The following is a 24,416-nucleotide window of genomic DNA, read 5'->3' on the forward strand; positions in this document are numbered from 1 at the left end:
AAGTTTATGTCACAGGCTAAATGTCAGTGCACTAATGCATGTATGTGAGAGCTGCAGTGAATGCTTGGAGTTACAGAAAATAATAAAACTGATCAAGGGAGACCAGTCCTATTTTGAGTCACAGTTGTAACAGTGATAAAGAGTTGATGACACTGTCTCTACCAGTTTAGGATAGTTTTTTACAGATTAAAATAAATATTCTAATTTGGCTAAGCATGCATTCTATCCATTAACATTTCCTTACTATCTTTCAAAATATGCGGGGTTATTTTTTCCCCCTAAGAATTTTCAGTATTATTTTAACACTTGTTTAGCTTCTCCCCTGGGAATGAGAAATAACTATTCTTCAGTGATTGTGGTTGACATGATTTGAGTTTTTAAGATGCCTAGGGGTCCAGTGAACCAAAAATTTAAGGAAATGTCAAGTTCTGCTATCTATTTGGTGGTATAAGAGTAACAGTACTTTAATTAGTTTTTGTAGAATATTGTCCAGTTTCAAGCATTTTTAATAAGTTTCTTTTTTCGTCATAGTTTCTTCTTAAAAGTAGCATTCAATTGTGTTTGTTAGGGCTTCTGCTACCTTTCTTCACTCCCAAGAACTATTAAAATTACCCATTAGTGAAACAGTAATCTCCTCCGTGATGTATTACATAGCAGCAGAAATGGCCAGCTGTGATTAGAATAGAAACACTGCATGGAAAAATTTCCTTTAAGATGTAAACAGGAATTTTTTTTTAAAGTCATAATAAGAAAAACTGAAATTAAATATAATAGTATGTGATTACTGAAAAAAGCGTTTCTTAAAATAAATTTGCATTTGCTTTTGCCAAGAAATGCTGGACCGGATGATCCTTGTGGTTCCTTCCACCCTGGTATTCTATGATTCTATGATATCCAGATAATTATTAAAATAATACTAAAGTGATGCAAAATATTTTTACACAGTAACTCTGAATTATATTCCAGAATTCTTTAAGATAAGCATATATATTTTTTGTCTGTAAGATTTCAGTTGAGACTAGGAGGAGAGACATTAAAAAGTTGTAAATGTATTTTAACTGAGAGCTTTTTGAAAAGTGTTAACATTCACTAGTGATAAATGTTGAAATCTTCAAAACCAAGTTGAGTGTACACTTTTTATAGATAAGGGAGCCCATTCATCCACTTGGCCACCATTGTATGTGAGGTGAAAATCTAAAAACGCTAGGACTCATGATTGCCATTCTTTCTCCTTTCAAGATGAAATGAAGGTTACTCACCCAGAAAATTATGTTTTGCGCAAATCTGGAGGTTGAAAAATCCTTGGTACCAGTGAAATATAGCTATTGTTTGAGACCATGACTGGGCTCAGTTAGGTGGTCTCCAGATAACTTGCCAAGAAAGACTTCACAAATTAGGTCCTGAAATCGTGAATACTCAACAGGGAGTGAGAGAAGAAAATGGAGCACTAGGGAACACTTGCTTGGTGGGCTGCTTTGCTGAGCAATGCACAGCAATACTCAGCATAATGTGTATTTTTAAGCTTGGTATTTCTATATTTTTGTGCAGAGAATTACAAGATCTGAACCTGGAAGGGATAAATGCATGGGTAGCCATTTCTACTTCCAAACTGGAAAGTCAGTCCAGTCTTCTGGGAAAAAGTTGATGGGAGAGTTTCTGAATCATGTGCAAACTGCGAGAATAAGCTCAAGCTTTTTCTTCTTCCAGTGTTGGTGTATGAGATCCATGTATATACGGGTACTAAACTTGGTGCTGAGACAGATGCTAATGTTTACATCAACCTCATTGGGACAAGAGGAGACGCTGGCAAAAGGAAGCTCCATCAGTCTAAGAATAATAATGTAAAATTTCGACATGGACAGGTGAAGTAAAAACAGTGCTACTTCTGATCAGCAAGAGTAAATTATGGCTAGCAAACTGTTTCTTTAAAAAGTGTAAATATCTTTTTATTTACAAGTTTTATTCAAGCAGTTTGCCATTTTCTCATATATTTTCTTCATTCAAAATTACTTACAGAATTACATCGTATGTACCACTTTTATCTGATGGATCAGCCATTTACTGAGAGCATTGCATAGTAGAATTTGAATACTCTTGGTTATTTATATTACAGATACAGATAAAAATGGTAATATTAAAATTTTTGCTCTCCTGAACAGATCACTGTGAATTTTAGACTCAGGTTCTAAATCCTTATTCTGAAGTATGTTTTCCAGTCTTGATGAAGAAGGTAGGGGTAGAAAACATAGTCCAGAGGTGACCTAATAATTCTTTGCGATGGATCCATGTATCATGCCAAAGGAATCCAATTACTCTGTGGAGTAATTTTAAAGTGTTACTCACTTAAGAAAACTTTAAAAGATCCTTGCTGACTCGCCAGAACCAATATAAGACACATATATTCATTCTGAAAAAATAAAAAAAACGAAGGAGGAGAAAAAAAATAAATTATTCTGCATGGTTATAGTCAAAGCAATAGCTATATTCAAGACCTTTATCATTTTCCTTGTATGGTTCCACAGATGGATATTTTCTGCATAAAGGCTGTCTCACTGGGAGACTTGGAGAAAGTTCTGATTAGCCATGATGGAGCTGGTCCAGGTAGGATTTAACTTCCTACAGACCAATCTGTTTTCAAGTCCTTTTTAAAGAAAATGCCCTTTATTTATATTGCATCCTTCACACAAAAAGTGACAGAAGGTCTTACAGTGATAAAAAGTCTTCCCACAGACTGGTCACTGTGATGGGGTGGTCAAAACCAGTGGTAATAGAGAGCAAAAAGGACATGAATTTATTCTCAAATACTGTCATTCCACTCTTTGTTTGCAATTTTATTTATAAGAAAGCACTATTTATTTGCATATAGAAAACTCACAGATGCGTTGCTTACACAGGTAAAATAATCCTTAATTAGACAAAGAGTGAAGACCGGCCAGAATAGAATTAAAAGATATGCAACACCTGCTTTATAACCAAACAAATTTTGAGTACCTATAGCATAATGTCCTTGCTGCTTTGGACAGCAGTAGAAGATTTGGTTATTTCTTTAATCTGTGAAAGTCAATGTGGAGCTGCTCCAGAGAGCAACATTGCATTCATCTTGTAGGTTTTTCAGAAAAAAAAGGGATAATTTTGTGATGAGATACATGCCCTTGAGCTGTGCATCTCTGGAATGATGTCAATGAAGAGAAGGCTAGCATTTAAAAGCACTGAAGATATAAAAACTGCAAAGATGTTTGCAGATTAGTGTCTGTGAAGAAGCCAAGTGAAGAGAAGGGTTTTTAAAGGAGTTCAGAACCACACTGATACTAAGTGAGAAAAGCTCTTTTACCCTACTCTGTTCTGAAACGGGGTCAAGCAACACCCATCTTGATGACTACCCATACTGTCCAAGGCTCTGAGCAGACTTCTGGCCATTACAGAAGTGGGCTTATTAGTGGAGCCTTGGTATGGGATGTATCTTTGCAGTTCTCTAGAGTTTGCTGCCTTCAGCAATATGGATGATTTATATCCGAGAGTTTCACCTCCTAGTAGGCCAAGACACAACACAGAAGGCAGTGTGATGAAGCCTACCTTCACTCTGTCTCCAGGACACCAGACTATGCTCTCTTCTCTCATCTCTCCTTAAGTGGGCAGCACAGCCATATCACAGAATCAGCATCACAAATCTGTAACCAGACTGAGCTGTCCTAAGCTGTTCTTTGGCAATGAAGTCCAAAATCTGTGTTTTTGGAGGATTGTCTAAACAAGACAGTGGAATGAATTCTGTGTATAAAAAAAAAAATATATGCCTTGGTAATTGAGATGATTGTTTATTGTACTCAGCACAGACGGATCTCACAGACCTCTTATGAATTGTATCCAAAACTAGCCCCAGATAAGCCTGGCCTGAGGTGACCAGGGGGGCTGAGAGCTGGAAAAGGATGGTGGGTCAGAAGAGAGGACGACTAGAGAGCAAATCTTTTGGAGGCTGAGAAGGGGGAAAGAGGGTTCCTTTAGAGGTGGGGCTGCCATTTAATCATATCACTTGCCTGAGTGGTAGGGCAGAAGGTCTTTAATCTTAATTTAAGACTGTGTTGAAATGATCATGGAACATATGCTTTCTTTGGGGCTTCTAGACTGCAGGGCATAGATCTTCTCCTACAGCCACTCTGAATGAGGAAAGAAAAGGAATTTTGTCCTAGACAGCAGGGTTTTGGCATTAGTTAGGTTTGAATCACTAGATAGTGTGTCTTATCTGCTGAAAAAACCTTCTCTTCCATAGAAACCTTCTATGTATACCTGTACATTTACACAAGCAGCACCTTTCATCTTTTTTGGCCTGTTTCAAAGTGACTTGCCTGATGGCTGGTGAATCTTGGCCAGGCCTGGAGTCTCCTTCCAATGAAAGAGCATCTGAGGTATAGAAGGGTGACAGAAGCAGCTTGCAGAGTGTCCTAACGTGCCCTGGGCCATAAGTCTTGAAGTGGAAATGCCATTCTGCTCCATGCGCTGTCTGGGCGAGCCCTCCCTATGGGACAGAGACTGCTGCCTTCTGGGGGCCTGCAGGCTCAGATGCAGCCAGGACAGCAGACCATGAGAATAAATAGGGCAGTTGTCTGCTTCTGACCAAAACACCCCTCGTGCTGTTTTGCTACAATGTGCTGATAATAATGGTATGAGTCAGGCAAAACCTTGCCAGTGGTATGACAAGTTGTGAGTGGTGCAGACACAGTGAGAACGGGAGATTTGAAAAGGTCTTCACAGGAGAACTGTAGTAGACACTGGGATGGTTATTGGAAGTGATCTAAGAGATCAGCATGGATGTGACAGTCACCGCTGTTAGGGAGAGGACAAATTCAGAAGCCCGACAGACGTGAGGCTACACAGCTTCATACCTGCCAGTCCCACTAGTAGCAAGCCTGAGTTTGTGTTCCCAGTAGGCACACACACAAACACATTTATAAAACACATGTGTATGCATATGGCTGGCCACACCAATCAGCACAGACAGGAACTCAGCAGTCACACAAACACCACCAATGGCCTTAACTTGTTACCCTCTCCAGCTGATCAGAATGACAGGTCATCAATGGCAAATATATACATACATATACTGATGTATAAGTCCCCTAGTAGCTGGACTTAGACACTCAGTCTATCCAGTCACTGGCCCTGGATCCTTGAATCTTCAATTTTCCCATTTACTGACACCTAGACATACAGAGCCATTCCAAGGCTGCAACTCCACTCCATTTGCAAATGAAGAGTGGTAGTCTTAATGATTTGTTACTTAATAGTTTTACATATGCAATAACAACTTCACTTACAGAAGACCAAAATTTCCAGCTTTCACACAGATCTCAGTTGAATGTGTAAGCAGATTTGTACCAACATCCTTGTGCCTGATCACAAGGAATCAAAAGATGTAGGCTGGGATGTGAATAGTGTTGGCAGTTCACAGATGTATGCATAGACTTATCTCCAAGGAAAAAAAATCCCACCCCTCTTAAAATTAAAACAGAGCAAGGCAGAAAAGAATTAACATTGTACCTCTTGCAAGAGATGCAGAATAATAAAGCTTTCACTCTGTTAACATATGTTATCTATTTAGCTGAGCTCTGTCTTAATATGATCTGTGTTTCTGCTGGGGAAAAAAAAAAAAAAAGATAGCCTGGGCTTTTTTCTTTAAATGTATTCCCAAGGAATGCATTATTTCACATGATAAACTTTTGTCATTTCAACACAGGCGATGGATGGTTCCTGGATAAGATTGTCATCAAACATAAAGAAGGAAAGGAATCGCAGGAGGTTGTATTTCCTTGTAATAGGTATGCCATTCATGGAGGAGAAGAATTTGTTACACTGCTGGCAACCTAAGGAAAAAACTGCAGAACAAGCACATGCACACAAACTAGATATATGAGCAATGGCCAAGTTTTTCAACATACAAGGGATGCAAAATTTTGCTGTTGAAGACAAAGAACAAAGTTGCTGTACTGATATAGGAGGGAGTCATAACCTAGTGCCCCAAACCAAGTGTTAATAGGAGAAAAGATGCATTGATCTTTGTTTTATCTAAATTATAAAGAGACCACACGAAAATAAATAAGCTTTCAGTTCTCAATCTTTTAAAAAGTATTACGTGTAAAGATCTAACTGTACAGATTTTGGTCACTTTCTCAGTCACTGAAATCTTATATACCCCGTGGAAATCTCTGGAAAGACCTTTAACTTTTCTCCTAGAGGAGAGCCGCAATGTTTCCTTTCATTTAGTAAATCTCTACTTGTCTGTCTTACTAGGTCTAGACTTTTGCTGCCATGGGGAAAATTGGAAAATGCTTGATGCTCTCAGTTCTAACAATTATTATACTAAGCAGCCTATTTTTCCAATTTCTTTTATTACCTGAGGCGATTGCAACCTGAACTTTTAGCAGTCATTCAATTGAATCATATGGCTATAAAAGAAAAAACCAAACCAAACCAAGCAACCAAACAAGACCAAAAACCCACAAAACAACAAAACAAACAAACAAACAAACAAAATCCCCAAACCATACCAAAAAACATAAAATAAGCCAATAGATGAAAGGATTTGTGTGTGTAATTTCTTTATTAATATATTTAATGCAATAGAAATGATTTGAATAATTATAATTTAGAGCCAGCTAATTATACTATGTAGCATGTGGTTTCCAGAATTTATGAGTTTGGGTTACATGGCTGAAATACTTTCCATGTTATTTTGGGAACTGTACCTTAAAGTCTTGCATATCTTTAGGGGTTCGGTAAAGACATCTCTCCTCCTCTACGAATCTTACCTGTTTACCAAAAAGCAAGGTTTTGGTTTGCAAGGTTCCTGGAAATGTCTAGCTAAGAATTATTTATTCCTCTCAGAGATATTATTCTGGTGAGCAGGTTTTTGGTTTAGTTTTCTTTTTTGGTTGTTAGGCTTTTTAATTGGTTTGGTGTGCATTAAAGACGGTTATTGGAAGAGCAGATAAATTAGACATTTTTTTCTTTAATTACAAGGAGATTTTATGAGACTTCTCTAAAGTTAGTGATGCTGAATGAAGACATTTGGGCTCTTTAAAAAACTGCCTTGTCAAAAAAAATAATGAGATTCTTAGAAGAAGGTTAAAGACATTATATATAGAATTAGAGGAGTCCTGTCATGTTTTGCCTGGGGTGTAGGTGTGCTGAAATGTGTCAAAATTTACATTCTATTTTTAGAAACTGCTAGTGATCTTTTGTTTCTTAGGAGGTAATAAGGAGATAGATTACAAGAGTTAATAAAACTATTTATTGCAACAATAGTTGAAATACAGTGGAGTTTAGACTTCATGCATAAGAGATTTATTCATAGAGTTTTGTTATATGGAAGAAGCAAAATATATCATGGACCCTCAGGTTTAAACAAATGCAATATCAACATGGAGCCAATAGAATAGAAGCTGATAGTGAGCACCTTTTTATTTATTTTTAAATAAGTGAGATTGTTAAAGGCTGTGAAATGTTATTATATCAACAAGGGGGATCAACTGAAGGAGTAGGTATGTGTGTTTGTAGTAAAAGTATATTGCAGGAAAGATTGATAAATTCATCAGTATATAAAAAAAAAGGAAAGTAGAAGGAGAAGTTCATTGCTGCAGATCTACGGAAGCTTTAGAAACTGCCAGACCTGCAGGGGTTATGTATCATTTTAAGCACAATGAATGTAACTAGTTACTGCATGTTATGTAATTCCCCCAAATATACAGCTGAGTCTCTGATCCTGTAAATACTTACTGTTTCATATAATGTACTTCATATAGTACTATAGTACTTCATATAGGTACTGTGAAAATTCCTGTTTGCCTAAAGGAGAGTGAACCAAATTCTCCTAATATGAAAACAGCTAACTATGATGAATACATAAAAGAAAATTTGGTCTAGGAAGTAGTTTCAAGGCATAATTTGATTAAAAATATTTTAAAATACTGTTGGAGACAGAAGGTAATTGTCAGATTACTTGTAACGTACTGATAATTCTTATTAATCTTATTATTTATGTTTTTGCAATGAAAGATGGTTAGACGAAAATCAAGAAGATGGGAAAACTGAAAGGGAGTTAACTGCCAACAGTAAGTATTATGGTAAAGAATATTTGGTTTATAACAACAGAATAGATACTTAATGCCTAGTTATTACTGAAGACCCCTTTTGAATAGGACTGTAACTGAAGAAGAAAAGTGATAATAAATCTTGTTCACGTTTTTTTTTTAATCTTCATAGAGGATGACAATTCAAATAAGACATTCCTTAAAGGTAGGAGCTGTTTACTTCAACATTGGTTTTGCTGTTTGAATTTAATCTGCAAATCAGTGTTAAGAGACACACGTGAGCAAGTGACCTCATCATATATGTAAACTGTCAACTATGAGAGAAAATGGAGACAAAACGACTGGCGGTGGTCTACAGAAAGGAGTAGGCCTTTATAAGTAATTGGGAAAAACATGCTGCTCATAAACCATTTTTGATTTTCTTCATATTCCTACTATTCTGTCCTGAAATCAGCCAAAAATTCCTCTGAGAAGAGATTCAAGTGTTGTTTTGTTTATCCCAATGTCACTGTCATTTCATACATTGGGGCAGTTTCCCCAGCAAACATCATCAAATTGAAAAATGTATTACGAAGTGTCAGTGGAAGCATTTTCAGGTCAAAATCCATCAGGGTATTTCCAAAGTAGCCAGAAATAATACAGGCCTAAACTCCAAATCAGTTAGTGAAGCTACAAGTATATGCCACTCAGTTAACTGAATCTGCTTGAATTAGTAAAAAGATTTTAATAAAAAACTACAAACACAGTTGTCTATTTTTATACCTACAAAGACACCACTGGATAAATGTTAGTGCCTTCCAAGTGTTTGAAATTTGAGATGCCATCTCTGTGCTTCTCCTCAACCAGAAAAGAGAAACAGACTGACACAAGTATGTTTAAGACTATTTAACTGTAAATGGGTATTCTGTGCAACTGTGCCTGAGAACTGTACGGGAGAAACTGAAGTTAAAAAAGTTACATTTACATTGGCTCTGGAAACAGTGACTTACCTTCTGTAGGATGAGTCCTGATCTATCGATCTATTTCCAGTTTCGGTGAAAATTAAATCATTCGCATTCAATCAAACAGTTTAGCCAAAAGCTTTATTGTTCCATGGCAACATAACTTTGACAAGAGGAGAATGATTAACTCAGGTAAGTAAAAGCTTTCTTGATTTGATTTTCACAAGAGTGACTTGGAATTGGATTCTGGATTCTGTTAAATGCACAGTTCAGAGATGCATCCATAGCATCTATTTCACCTTATGTTCAGAAGACAGGCTATATTTCACTACTAATCTAAATTTTTTTCCAGTGCAATTTCATTCTTGTGCTATAATAAGCAGGCACAGATGCACAGGCTGCTGAGAGCTTGTGCATGTCAAGAGCAGTTAGACATCCTATATTGATTATGAGGAGAAAGTCTTAATCAGTTTTTGAAATGTCACGCTGCCAAGATGTCCAGGAGAACCCAAAGAGTGTGTGCTGATTTCTTAGGCTGAGGTCAGAGGTTCTGAATAATGAAGGTATAAAGGAGAAGAACATTTTTAGGAACTATGTTGCCAATTATCTATGCATCAGCTTAGCTTGAATTGCTCTTTTCTTTACCCAGTGGTTCATTCCAGTGAGGAGCTGAGATAGGTGAGAGATCATGCTTTTATGCCTTATGTAAAAAAGATGATGAGCAGGACTGGCCTCAGGATTGTTCACAGTTTAATTTGTATTGTCATAGTGGTTATCTCATAAACCTTGCATGTGAAAAGATTCAGCTTTATAGAAGAGTAACACTCACAAGAGGTTTGGAAAGGTGTCCTGTACTCGGTTCTGTGTCAGTCCATCACAACACGGTACCAGGGTAAGAGCTGATAAGGGAAAATTCAGGAGATGCAGTCTTGGAAGAAAAAGTAATTGCCTTAAATGCTTCCAGCAGCTGTAGCAGTGAAGATTTCACATGGTAGAGCAGATAGTAGTGATAAGCAGTCCCACTCACAGTGGAATTGAAAACTTTTCATACAACAAACATTTACTGAATAAAAGGCAAGAAGCAGTGATGATGTTAGGGAGACAATGTTTTATGCAGTAATGCAGTCATGTTCTATATGAGCTGCACTCTGCAAATGGGCTTCAGGAAAAGTCATTAAAAAGTTGATTGGGTTAATTCAGTGTTGTTTGGTGATTTTCAGAATAAGATCAATATGCTTAGGTAAGGTCTGTAATAAAGGTTACAAAACAAAACAGTAAGTCACTCCACAGGTCAGAAATCTCGTTCTTTTTGGATAAAGCTTTTATAGTAAGCTGTTCAACCACTTAGCCGAGGAAGAGAGTTTGAAAGTCATCATTACTAAGAAGTTTACTTGAGGGTTCTCAGTCTTTCTTCAGCAAGGTTGGCATTATGTCCGATTTAATGAAGCATAAATTCCAGATCCCTGTGAACACTGCCAAAATGCAGAATGTACAAATCAAGTTTTCCCAGCAACCTTTGTACATCTGTAGATTATGGAGGTGCTCTGGCAAAACAAGCATAGGAACAGATTTATTTGTATTCTCTTGATTTCACCTTGTATATTTGATGCAAGAGAAAAAGACAAAAGGGATTGCCTTGGTAGGTAAGGTGGATAGCTCTTCTCAGCTCTCAAATGATTAAGTTGTTTTGAGGAAGAATGGGACTTTAAATCCTTCTCAGTGTTTCCTACATTGCAGGCAAATTTTACTACTTTCACCTTCCATGTTCTCTTTTCTCCCTCAAAATGGATGGAGTATCATAATAGCACATAGTAAAAGATTTTATCTCAAAGCAAGGAGACAAGACATACGATATTCCAACATTGTCCGTGCTGCAGTCAGTTAAAAGGAGCTGGGTTCTCATAATGTGTTTCCTGTAGGGTGCTCTGTGTTATTGTGGGCTTTTGTGGGCGGTCCACAAAATATGGTTCAACATTGATGAACAGAGTTCAGCTAATGGCTGTTTCCAAGTTGACTCTTGTGTTGTGCAAGGGATATAGAAAATTCATAAGTAAAGAGAAAATACACAGTAAATTCTCTCATGTTTTTTTTGGTTTTTAAATTATTCCCTACCTTGCCAGTATTTGCTAATGGGGTAAGAATAATCTCAGAATTCCCAAACTGTAAATGGACTGGTCTTGCTTCTAGAAAACAATGACAGTATATATTGCCATGTGGAGTCTGCATTTCCTAAGAAAATAAAATAAGCAGACTGATCACCTTGCCACAAGGCAACAAAACTTTCTACAATGTCTGGGAGGTAAGAAACCTGCTTCTACATCTAGCAAAATGCAAATGCCATTCTAGGTCTTAAGACCAAAAACCATCAGAGTAAAAAACCAAATGGAATAATGTACAGGGTGTTTCAAAAAGATGGACCCAATTTGAAATCACTGTATCTCTGCAACCACAAACTGCCCATGAATAAAGCTCTTATAGTCTGTACAGCAGGTGGAGGGAGCATGGAGCATTTATAAAAGGGTTACTAAAACTTGATAACTCATTAAACCATTTGTACATGTTTGTGTAACTGTAACATGTTTGGCCTACCTTTTTGAAACACCCTGTATTGTAAAAACAGTAGTGGCAATCCTCTAAAAACATATAAATTGTTCATATTTTAAAAATAGAAAAAAGCTTTCCTTTTTCACTTTTCTGGATTATATTACAAAATGTTGACTTTATGTTTTACCTTGCCCAGTTTGCTATGTGCAGAAGTCATTGCAGGTTTGATTTTCATAGTTTTGCTGCAAGCATCTTTCAGGTTCCAAACTAATGGTCTAAAGACTTTCTGGAAGGAAAAGGGCCTCTGCTTCTAACGTATCCCTAGATACACCCCTGCCATGTGAAATCAGATCCTTGGCTATATGATTTTAGAGAAGAAAGAATCCTGAGATTTTTTTTCACAGAAGTCTCTATTTGCCCCACAATTCATTTTAGCAGTCATTATACTGATATCTCAAAGAAAATGACTATACTTTTATACATAAGCTAAAAGTACAATACTACACTAACACACTAGTCACTCTGAAAAGAAGCCAATGCAGTTCAGTAGTATCAGGGGAAAAGTCTTTTTTTTTTAATGTGGCTACTCGTGTGAAACACAAAAGATGACCTACTCAAGCCCAGCTATCTGATTTTCAGAACTCACTGAGTACTTCAGAAAATTCTGAAAAGAGATGTAGAAATCATTGAACACAATGGTATTTGGCATTTGGCAGTTTGGCATTTGGTATTTGGCATCAGTCCCCTGTCTTGTATAGCCATCCTTACCAAGTAGCTGTCTAAGTGAATATAATATTAGATAAAACATTTTCTTCTTATTCTGGCATGAGCAGGTTAAATGAATTTGCTGAACTGACAGAAAATGCAGTCAGTCAGGTTTAGCTCAGTTACCAAATCGTAGAAACATTGAAAGTAAATGTTGGAGAACAAACAGCAACAGATTCTAAGAGGCCTTAAATCTGTTAACCACTGATTTATGTCCTGGAAAACTCCCAACCGGTGTCTTAGCATTTCTTTTGAAATAAGTAAAAACACAATCATGGATGTTAATTAAATAAATCCCCTTGCCTGGAATACCCTCTCTAAACATGCTGTCTTTTTGAGCAAGGAAAGGCCAGTTAGGCATCCATGCTTTCTCTTAGTTTGGGGCTTGCTTTCTCCTGAAGCAGAGAGATTCATAGAAAGAAAAAAAAAAGCTCACCTGGGAAACACAGTAGTGCAAAATTATCTTAATTTCCCTTATGCTGTGTTCCTGGGACAGCCTTCAAAATGGGGCATGGCTGGAGAGGATAAGAGATTCAAGGCTACATTGGAAGTCTTTGTAAAAATTTTAAGCTGCTCGTAAGCCCTTGGAGTGCTCAGGAACAGCAGAAGTTCAAACGATGCTTGACTTCACCAAGTGTGACACCCTGAAGGGTACCAGATGCCAACCTGGCAGAAGGAGATAAAATTCAAGGCTGGCACATATATCAAACAACATAAGTTCCTCATTAGGCAAAGTGTGGATCTTCCACATACTACATCTGACTCATTCCTGTAAATGACCTCAGAAAGAGTTCAGATGGAAGGATCCTTTCAGCTAGCATGTTACTCAGCAGACTGACTGTGAGATGCATATTTGCCTGCTGTTTTGTAGCTGACCCCAGAAAAGTCAGGGAACAGTCAGATGTAATGCAGAAAAAACTTCTATAACAAGGGGGAAAGCAGAATTAGCTGAAGAAAATAATGTGAAAGTAGGGGAAAAATCATAAATCAAGAAAAACAGATCATGCTTTCACTTCATGTCCAAGAGCCTGTGAGTGCAATGCCTCCTGTAGCTGGACTAAGAAGGCTTCCTCAATAGTCTACCCTTGATCGGGCAGCCTGTAGTAGACACCAACCACTAGGTTTCCTTTGTTGCCTTGGCCTCTGATTCTTACCCACAAGCTTTCAACCTGCTTGTGGCTATTCTTCAGTGACAGCTCTTCACACTCTATCCATCTCTTGATGTAGAGAGCAACCCCTCCACCCTTTCCTTCCTTGCCTGTCCCTTCTGAACAGCCTGTAGCCTTTGATAACTGAGCTCCAGTCATGGGATCCATCCCACCAAGTTTCAGTGATGGCCACTAGGTTGTAGCTTTCTAGAAGCATGGTGGCTTCCAACTCCTGTTTGTTGCCCATGCTGCTTGCATTGGTATAGAGGCACTTCAGCTGGGCTGTCAGTTGTGCCAACTTCTTAGAGGAACACTCCTTAATTCTTTTGAAGTGTTTTGCTGGTGTTTTCCTGCTGGCTTCTATTACCTCAGGAGCCCCTGGGTCATCTCCATAAGACTTCAAGTGTATTCCAGTGTGGCCAACACTTCTCAGGGACACCAGCTGAGGGTCTTCACTAGCATCCCACCCCTCTAACCTTGGCATCTCATCCCACAGCTTGTCATAGGCAAGCCTGCTGTCATCCTCCTCCCACATTATGTCTACTTTAAAGCTCTGTCAATGAGCCTTGCTAGCTCATGAGCAAAGACCCTTTTCCCCCTTTGAGAAAGATTAATCCGATCTGACATCAGCAAACCTGGTGCTGTGTAGGCCATCCCATTATAAAAAAACTCGAAATGGTGGTTGTGACACCAGCCATGGAGCCATGTATTGATAGACTGCATGTCTGTTTCTTCTAATTTTGCTACCTGCAACTGGAAGGAGAGAGGAGAAAATAACCTGTGCTTCCAATACCCTTAACAACAATCCCAAGGTCCTGAAATCTCTTTTGATCACCCTTGGATTATGAGTCTCTGCTTCATTGCCACCCACATGGAAGACCAGTAATGCGTAGTAGTCTGAGGGCCATACCAGACTAAGAAGTTTCCCAGAGATGTCCTTAACCCAGGCCCCAGGAGGGCAGCAGACTTCCCTAAGAGGAGGGTCTGTCCGATGTACTGAACCTTCTGTTCCCCTTAGAAGGCAGTCACCTACAACTATAACACATCTTTTCTTCCTCGTAGAGGTGGTTGTAATACAGAGGATATGCCTTTCTCACCCTGTCAGCATATCTGGTGTGGAGAGACCTTCATCCTTCTCAGCCATTGACTGGCTTTCCACATCCAGAGCCTCATACCTGTTGTACAGAGGCACCTAGTAGAGTGAGGTGGGCAAGAGGGGGTTTTGCCTGATGTGTGGATTTGCTTCCATTCACCTGCCTTCAGTCTGGTGGGAGGAGGATACAGCACCCACTTGATCCTGGTTTTTTTGGTGGTCGTTCCTGTTCCTGTCTCAGGGAGGCCAGAGCATGGTTCCACCCGTCTCCTTCTCAGATTCCCTGATGCTTCTTAACCTTTCTACTTCCTCTCTTAGCTCTGCCACCAGGCTGAGCAGATTGTCCACCCGGTCACATCTCACACAGCTGTTCTCACTGCTGCCATCTGATACCAGTAAAAGGATCTGGCAGTCTCTGCAGCCTGAGACCTGGATGGCTGCATGTTTCTGCCTGGGTTGCTACATTCTTCCTGGCAAGTGCAGAGGACACAACTTTGTGCTGGGTGGATACCATAGCCAAGTTCCTTCTGGGAGGGTGATAACCACCAGTTGTAATTTTATTGCTGGACAGATGTCATATGGTATGGAATATCCCTTTGGTCAGTTTGAGTCAGCTGTCCTGGCTATGTCCCCTCCCAAGATCTTGTCCCCCCTCAGCCTACTGGTGTGGGGGAAATGTTGGAGAGGCAGCCTTGATGCTGTGTGAGCACTGCTGAGCAGCAGCCAAAACACTGCTGTGTTATCAGCACTGTTCTAGCTACTGATACAAAGCACAGCACTGTCCAGGCTGCTGTGGGGAAAATTAACTCCATCTCAGCCAGACCAGTCAGTGCAAATAGCTGTTTTCAATTCTCTAAATTTTGGATACAACTGTTCCCTTGCATTTATAAAGTCTTATGTAAGTTAAAATTATCTTCAATAGAAGGAACGTCTGCTTATTTTAATAAAATGTGATCTAAATACATAGTAGTGTTTAAATTCTTTGTTGCAATAATAACAGAAACATCCCTTACATCTTGCCATTGATACTAAAAATGTGATGTTTTTATTTTTTTTAGCACAACAGTGGAGAGTGCAGGTTAAAACAGAGGGAGATTCTCCGGAGCCACAAGAGTGCAAAAGGACCCTTGTGATTTACGGCTCAAAGGGCAAAAGTGATGAGCTTCTGCTTTCTTCACAAAACACAAGATATGTATGCTTTCTACCCAGAGCAACAGATGAATTCATTGTGAGTCATAAATATACAGTACTATACAGACCTTACCATCACATTCCTTTCTAGCCAAAAGATATATATATAGGGAATGTTAGTTTGGCTGGTACAAATAACATATTTATTTACAAAGATGGAATTATGTAACTTTAGTTCTTGGATCATCTTCTGCTGGTAGTTCTGTTCTACTACAACCAGCTGCAGCATTCTCTTTGAATTTTCACTGCCTTCAAGTGTATGTATCATAGAGAGAAATGGTCCCTTTTGTGTAATTTATTCCATTCATCAGCTTGTTTTGCATTTTTTCCAATTCTCTAAATATTCCTGAGTTGCAATTTATACAAAAGGCAATATACAATTATTTGAGAATGCAGAAGATGAAGGATTGGACAGTATTCCCAGAGGACATAAGTGGGTTTTCTTTCCTTTATTTCAGTCTGTCTGAAGCAGTCTCCCCTCTCCCCCAAAATAGTTCTGTCTCTCAAGCCAGCAGGCAGAGGATTTTTTCTGGATAATCATAAATCACAGGAGAATGCATTCACACATATCCAAGTGTGATGAAGCCCGAAGCAATAGCATATACATGGCCGGTATTAAAATCAGCTCTAACACAGTCCTGACTACCTGTACACCTGACCCGCATCCTGCTGCTTTGAGAGGATTCATCTGAGGCATCTTTTTAATGTTCAGATTCTGTCCTGGCTTTCTAGGCTAAGTCACTGCAAATTCTGTTCATTGGCATGAAGTGCAGCTTCTAGCCAGCGAGATGAGAGAAATAGCTTACAATTCAAGGCAGCTTTATAAGGCTGAGAAATACTTTTCAATAGCTGCGATAAACACTCTGGAAACAATGGTAAAACTACATTTAGAAAATGTTGTCAGAGCTTCATCATAATGACCTGATCCAGGCTGAATTTTTAATTTAAATAACAAGCTAAAGCAATTTAGGAACTTTACAGGGAGTAAATGAAAAGATAAATGGCACTTGTATAAGACAAGAAAGCAGCTGCTTATCAGAAAACAGACAGGGAGCACACTGTGCAATAAAAGGAGCTTCCTAAGCATTCGACATAAACTGAAGAGGTCAACAGAGAAGGAATCTATGTATGGAGCAACCACACCAGCTGGCTGAATTTTGGGAAGCATCATTCCCTAAAGCAGATCTCTGCTACATCCAACTTGTCGGTAATTTCCCAAACAGCACGTATTCCTTGTTAAGATTGCCCAATTTCAATGGCTGAGTATCATGCTAGGAGAAATTAATATTTTAGGAGTCAGTCATGGTTGTCCCTCATAGTCTACTACCCTAGGTACCATAGCACCATATCCATCATACTGGGCTTCCGCTCCAATGGCTTTCTAAATGCTTCTTCATACTTAGACAGGCTTTGGTTTAGTGCCTATATTTTCCCCTTAACTGTTTGTATCCTTGGTTTTGTTGTTTTATATGAAAAAGTTAATACTATTTGAGCATTTTTTACCGTCCATGAATTTTTGTCTCTTTGCCATATTGCTTACAGTGTTTTACAGTTTTTGTGGCACTCTAAGGAAATCAGAATAGAGGGTCTGATGTAAAGGAGCATATGATGACTCACAGATATCTCCACAAATAATTTCATATCTTCTCTAGGTGGTTTAGCTGATAAGCCCAGTCCCTTTTAACTCTCCCTTTCTTTATTCTTACTAAGGCTCTATTCAGAAGAATGCAGAAGCTTTGCTCATGTTCTCCCACTGTAGCAGCAGGCTAGAGGTATGAGCTTGGTATCACAAGGAGGACAAGCTGTGAATTCAGCTTTCCAACAAGCAGGGATAAATGAACTTTCAACCCACCCCAAGATCCTTGTCCTAGACAAATGTCCTTAGTAATATAGTGCGGTAAAAAAAGACGGGTTATGTGCTATGAGTAGCTCACATTATCTTGAAACAGTAAGCTTAATTTTGATCTCAGAGATACATTTACTGCACACTGAGGATAGGAAGGCATGTAAATTCCTGATTTTCCAGGTGCTCTCACACAAATATATGCACAGATGTGTATCGTATTCAGAATGATTATTTAATTCAAAATATTTCTAACCAACTCCTATGAAAGAACAGGTGTAGTTTAATTGCACATAAGAAGCATAAAGAATAAATTGTTAAAAGAGATAAAATAGCAGATACTATCAGGTACAGTTGTTGGATTTCAGTGGTCTCAGGTATCTGTAGTACAGCGAGTGGACTGCTTAAATAAGAATATATTTTATCAGAACACCTTGGTTCTAATAAATAAATTGAGAAAAAGGTGAATATGTAAATGTTATTGAATCTGCTGGGATTCCTAACACGGCAAGAAACAATGCCATTCCCAATGAGCAAACACACTGAAAAGAAATCAGGAAAACGAAAGTAAACTGATAGTGCAGTAGAATAATTTTTTCCTTGATATTCTGGTGATGATAGGAATCAGTTGTTAGTCTCACATGGAATGACTAAATTTGTAAAGTATATATATTTTCTCCCAGTCGTCGGTGTTTCTTGGTTCCTTACAGAGTAAGCTTGTCAGAGCATGCCTTTGGAGAGTCCTGGTGTATTGTGCACATTCTATTATCCAGAGAATCATAAAATGCAAAGATACATCAACTGACAGATCATGAGATTGGGATCCCTAAAACTACCCTCCAAAACAAGCAAAGGTAGTATAAAATGAGCAATATTGCTCTGCAAGTAGGACTGTTCATAAATACACAACAAATACAGAATGTATTTTGTATTAAGGACTGTGAGGGTGACAGGAAATTTTAAATCACATAATGCAATACTCCATGTGTTTTCCGCAGCATGAGATGGTGCTCCAGAAACAAATAGCAGGATTTTTGGAGTTCGTGACAGAAAGCTGTTTAGCTGAATTTTAGGATGCTTTGACCACACACTTTATAATTGGAATAATTTATGCACTTTTTTTTCTTTAACAGAGAAGAGATAAAGAATTTAATTTAAATGTGCACCCAAACAGTAAATTTTACAAAGCTTTAATTACATCAGGTGTTATGTCTTTGGAGAAGCCCTGTGTGAGTCAAAAAGGAAAAGATTTAAAATATTAAGTTGTCTAATCATCTTCTTCGGTTACCTGTCCCTGAGAGCTTCAAAACCCCAGTGGCTTTGCAAGGGTATCCTCTTGATTATAAAAGCTATGCTCCTTCAATTATGTAATGGAAAGACTATTGTGTTATTTAGTATATGATAAATCACATCTTACTTAGCTGAGATTTCAAGTACTGAATATTACCTAACACTGTTCAGAAGAAACAAATATGGAAAAATTAATTAGGAACTTATAATAATCAATAAAAAACAAGGTAAGGTGTCCTCTTGCAAACATTCTACAAACTTGAAACCAGGATATTTACAGGAGATATACTTTGTGATGGATTATTCATCTGTCTCTGCTTTGAAGGTTATGTTGCATCAATTAATAGGCATTGATTGAGGGAAAAGCCAATTACAGGATCAAAGATAGGATATCATATTCCAAGGGAAGCTGATCATATTAAATTGCTCAGAAAAGGATTACAAGAATTATATAGTGGCAATGCTCTGTTACTGATGGAACTGAACAGAAAGGATAATAATGGCCAGAACTATGGGAAAAAATAAATCAAATCCATTAAAAGGGCGAAAATATCTAATACACTGAATTGAAAATAGGTGGTGTTGCTTAGTTCAATGGATCATGGACAATTTGATTACTAGTGCTTGCTGGTTCAAAGGCAGTTACAGAATTTGTTGAAATTGTGATTCTAGAAACAAAAGGGAAATAGCAGCTTTTAAATAGTCTTTCCAGTGTTCTGAAATTATTTTCCTATATATCCCATTCATGCATTTCCTACAACGATTATAATACATGTCTTCATGACAATTTAGAAGCCCGGAGAACTGCAAATTTGAGGTATGGCTTGCCCTGTCATATAGAAGCAACCAAATTCTGTAATGTTGCAACTCCAAACCACAGGGCTTTAAGGAATAAGTCATGCATGGCATTTAGAGTAGCTGTGTAATACAGTCATGAGGTCCATCTACAAGAAAGAAAACCTGCAGGCAATAATTTTATAAGTCAGTAGTCTGGTTCTGAAAGACAAGCAGCAATGATTTTCTTGCCTGTGAAGGAACCATAGTTTAGATGGATGAAGAACCTCTGTGCTCTTCTCTCAATGAACCCAAATAATTCCTGTTAAGTTTAACAAGAGACAAATGCATACTTTAGGATTAATTAGACCAGTTAGCCCACCATAGCTAATGATGCATACATGAATGAAAAACTCTCGATATGAAATTCTGCCTATGTATTTCCCTTTTCATAGTGCAATGGTGGAGACCAAGTCAGGAATCTGTGAGTACATGGTAGAACCAAGAGGCATAACCTCCCTCACATTTGCATTGTGGTCTGGGACATCCTTAAGCTCTGTATGCACAATGGCATCCAGGCAAGCAGGGCAGGTTAGGCTTAGAGAGAGGACGAGTCTGGTGTCCTTTCCAGTGTAAAGCTCCTGCTGTGTGTCTGTTCTGGGTACTGTGGAGCTACAGTTCAGGAGCTGAGGGATTTCCTCCAGCCTTGGGGTTGTTATAGATACAGTGGGAGGGTTTTCTTCCCTGGTTCTTAGAGAGTAATGCCTTGAATCCTGAAATTTTGTAGGAGTGGCAAGGCAACCCCTTATGACACTTAGCTTAAGAAATTCAGACTGGGAGGAATCTTTTAAGTCATCATGTGCAATTCCTTCCTACCATAAGCTTCTTTTCATAAGTTCTACATAATAAACAATTCAAGCTCCTGCAAAATTATTTTGTCAGGTTGCTATTTTCTTAATTAGATGTTCCTCTTCATACTATGATGATTTACTATTTCTTATCTGCATAACATTTATTAATGTGGATAGCCAACTCTGTCCCAAAATGATAAAAACACGCTTTTTACAAGGTTCTTTCTGAATAAGAATAAGGTAGCTGATGCTTCCCTACAGGTATATCTCCACTGTGCAAAGGCACATGAACTGGCTTTGGGCAAGCTAGGTCAGCAGTGAAAGGTTGTCAGGTGCAGAGCTCTGTTGAGAAGTAGAATAAATTAATCTGTAAGGAGCCTGTACTCTGTCTTAGGAGCCAGTCTGCTGGTGATCCCAGAGCGTGATTGTGTAAGACTAACTTCAGTATCTTACTATGATGCCACTGGGTGCACGAAAGATTTATTTCCTGGCAACAGTCACCAAAGCTTATGTTGTCACTGGTCTGGAAAAAAAAAAAAAAAGCAATATGAGAGAAGAACAAGGTCACTGGCAACTTTTTCTATTTTGTTCCTTCTTAAAAATAGCTGTTACCATTGCAAAAGAATACCGTTGTCTTCTATTTCAGTCAAAAATCACTTCCCACCCTGTCTTTCTTGCAGTTGTCCAGTGAAAAGCTGCAGCACTCCACTTGCAGGTGCTCAGAAGACTTATTGTGCAGTGGTTAATGTCACGCAGATCATTAGCACTTGATGCAGTTTGATTACCCCAGTTCCTACAGCCCTAGGTTGGATGGTCTAACCAGATTTCACAGAAGCCTGCAATCACCCACCAGCTGTGGAATTTCTCATATGTAGTATGGGAATAGGGCTGTGTTGTGCTACTGTTATTTATGTAACAATCATTATTTACTTTTATGCAGAAATATCCCTTCTCTTTTTCAAATAAGTGGTTATAAAGTAATTTCATGTTCTAAATCTAATAATTTTGCAAATAAGAATTCAGTTAAAACTTTCTAGGCTCATAGAAATTGTCATTAATTTTAATACCTCACTTGACTGCTGATATCAGAACATTTAATTGTAAGTTAATGCTCTCTTTATCAAGTAGGGTCAAAGCTCCACATGTTACCTTTTTTCTAAACAGCTTAAATGCACAGATGTTACTAGTTTTAACCTTTATTACCCCAATGGTAGAGTATCATGCTTACAATACTTACAAGGGAACAGAGGAAAATAAAGGAGCCAGTCTCACCCACGATCATACCATGAAAAAAAGGACTGATTCTCTCATCCCACTTAACCCAGCCTCCAATTCAGCTTTTCCATTGGTTAATGTTAAGTTTAGGAATTCTTAACAGAGATTTGGGAAAATCTCTGTAAGTGAACCAGCCCTGACAGTATGCTCTTCCTCATTAAATTTGTTGCAGGTTGAGACTAGAGATCTGGGAGATGTATACAAGATTCGGGTCAGCTGTGATGATGTAACAGGCTTTGAGGGTTGGCATTTGAAGTCTTTTTGCTTAGAAGAGCTACATACAAAACAAGAGCTGAACTTTGACTGTAACTGCTGGCTCTCACTTAACAGAGAAGACAAGGAGCTGGTGAAAGAATTCCCCGCAGTCAATGAGGACCAGAAAACTTTACCAGGTGAAAACACTGAGAAGATATAAACAATGTAAACTAACATCTTGAAAATAAATCAATGCCACAGATACACTATAACACTTTGTCTGAATTTGATGTATTCAGTAGATCTATTGCAACTGTCTTCATAAATGCGCTACAAAAATGCTGACCACTTAATAATTTTAAGTTTCCAGTTAAGTCGCATATTGAGTTTCACAGTTGCTTAATCTTCTGTATGGTTCTAAGTGTGCAAAACTGAACAATATAACTATACTTTTCAAAGATAAAGTGCATGTTCAAAGCTATTGAAATGATTTGTGGTAGACTTACTATTGAAGTACTTAGGTTATAATAGCTTTAGTTACTAACACAAATATCAGAAGTAAGCCTCATTGTACAAAATTTTTTATTTGACTCTTTTCCCTAAGGAGTATTTTTTGACATGCTGAAAGTTTCAGAGTACATTCAGAGATTTGCTTGGAATTTGAAGACCTATAGAGATACCACATTTGTTCAGAAAAGTTAGCATTTACACATGAGATAAAAATAATTAGAGACTTTCTAAACGAAAGTTCCAGGAGTTCTAGTCCCTGAATACCTCAAACCTATTCGTGACCTTAAAAGAAACTGTAGCATTATGATAGTTAAATGTTAACTCAGAAGGACTGTACATTAAAAAATTACATTTGAAAAAATTTGGTTATTCTTTTTGCATAAGTATGAACACATACGTAATTTAATGATCTGTGGAAGAAAATCCAATCTGACAGTGTAGAAGTGCATTTATACAGGAGCACTACAGATACAAAAAGTTTATAGTTTTTGTCATGCACCTTAAATTAATAAGTGCATTTTTTAAATTTTTATGCTTATATGTCATGTCATGCATCCAGATGCTATGCTACATATCTCTGCTATTCTAATTTGCATAAACTTTACATAGTGTCTTATTCTTTGACCTGTGATAGTTATTATCTACTGCAAAGATAATTCAGTTTATAACAGTACCTGAATGACTCGGATGAGTTCTTATTTTCCAGATCTTGCACAGTAAAATAGAATTGGGCAGAATTTATCTAGATATTAGTAACTCTAAGCTGCATAAGTCTAAATTGTCGAAGTCCAATTTCCTTTGAATTTATAAGGAAAATGTTGGAAAATCTTAATTGAGCTTAGCATGAAAAGATAAGATTCATAAAGTGTAACCTAATTTAATCACTGTGTAGCAGATGTTTTGGTAGCTGCAGAAATAAAAACAAGCTGTGTTCTTACTAAATACTCTATGTTGCTGTTTTCTTTTAAGTACACCTTGTACTTCATCAGCTTTATTTAAACTTGTTTTTATTTTTGTACAGTCTATAAGTATGTTGTCTCTGTACATATTGGTGACCGCTGGGGAGCAGAAACTTTTGCAAATGTTTATATCACTCTCTGTGGCAAAAGAGGGGACACAGGTGTGAGGAAACTTCATACACCTTTGGCAAAAGGAAGAAAATTTCAAAGGAATAAGGTAATGGCACAAACAATGATGTCTTACATGGGCAGGGGTTGGTACTGCACTTTGTCTCTTAATGCCTGATTAGAATGTATCTTGCTATAGATGGGCAAGAATTTGAAAACATAATTTGTCTTCCACATATTCACAGTAGGCCAATGCTACTGTGATTTCCTTGATGCACAAGAGCATTACCACAAGATAAAAATGTTCAACATGAGCGCATAGAAAGCAGATTACTAGGGAGAACCTCTGTAATCACGCTTCTTACTTCTTCGGTTCCAAATATAGGACAGCACAGGTAGCAAGGAATTAAAAATCTGTGATTCAAAATAAGTTACAGAAATTACTGTGGTACTTCTGCAATCAGTGATGTTTCTGTAACCACAATCCCACATGAAACACTAACTCAAAGTCTAGTCAGTAAGTTTAGACAAGAGACAAAAATCCACTTAGAGAATGCACATAAAAATAGTCATTGTAGATGACCAATAACAATAAAATTATTTTCTTGTGTGTTAGACTTTCCTATGAGAGGGTCATTCACTGAATATTGATGTTTGAAAAAGCTCGTTGCCAAGATGTTCATTGCCAAGGAGAGTCTCAGATTTCTGTGGAATTATTTACCACGGCACTTGGTAGGGTAAAAGTGGAATCAGTAACACACAGAGAATTTCTAAATTTCATTTCTGCATATATCTCAGGGATATGCCTATAGATAGCACTCTACAATAATCATTTTAATTTACCTTCA

The 24,416-nt window shown here is 37.9% G+C and overlaps 1 protein-coding gene across 1 annotated transcript in view; it reads left to right on the top strand.

Moving 5' to 3' along the window:
- RP1 (RP1 axonemal microtubule associated) overlaps positions 1–24,416 on the top strand; it is a 181,291-nt gene that overhangs the window by 87,751 nt on the left and 69,124 nt on the right. The window contains 8 exon segments of the mRNA XM_065629346.1: positions 1,708–1,862; positions 2,523–2,601; positions 5,729–5,810; positions 8,047–8,102; positions 8,254–8,286; positions 15,631–15,800; positions 21,969–22,188; positions 23,523–23,677. Of these exon segments, the coding sequence (XP_065485418.1) occupies positions 1,708–1,862; positions 2,523–2,601; positions 5,729–5,810; positions 8,047–8,102; positions 8,254–8,286; positions 15,631–15,800; positions 21,969–22,188; positions 23,523–23,677 (950 nt within the window).

Source organism: Caloenas nicobarica, chromosome 2 (assembly GCF_036013445.1).
Source record: "Caloenas nicobarica isolate bCalNic1 chromosome 2, bCalNic1.hap1, whole genome shotgun sequence".
NCBI lineage: Eukaryota > Metazoa > Chordata > Aves > Columbiformes > Columbidae > Caloenas > Caloenas nicobarica.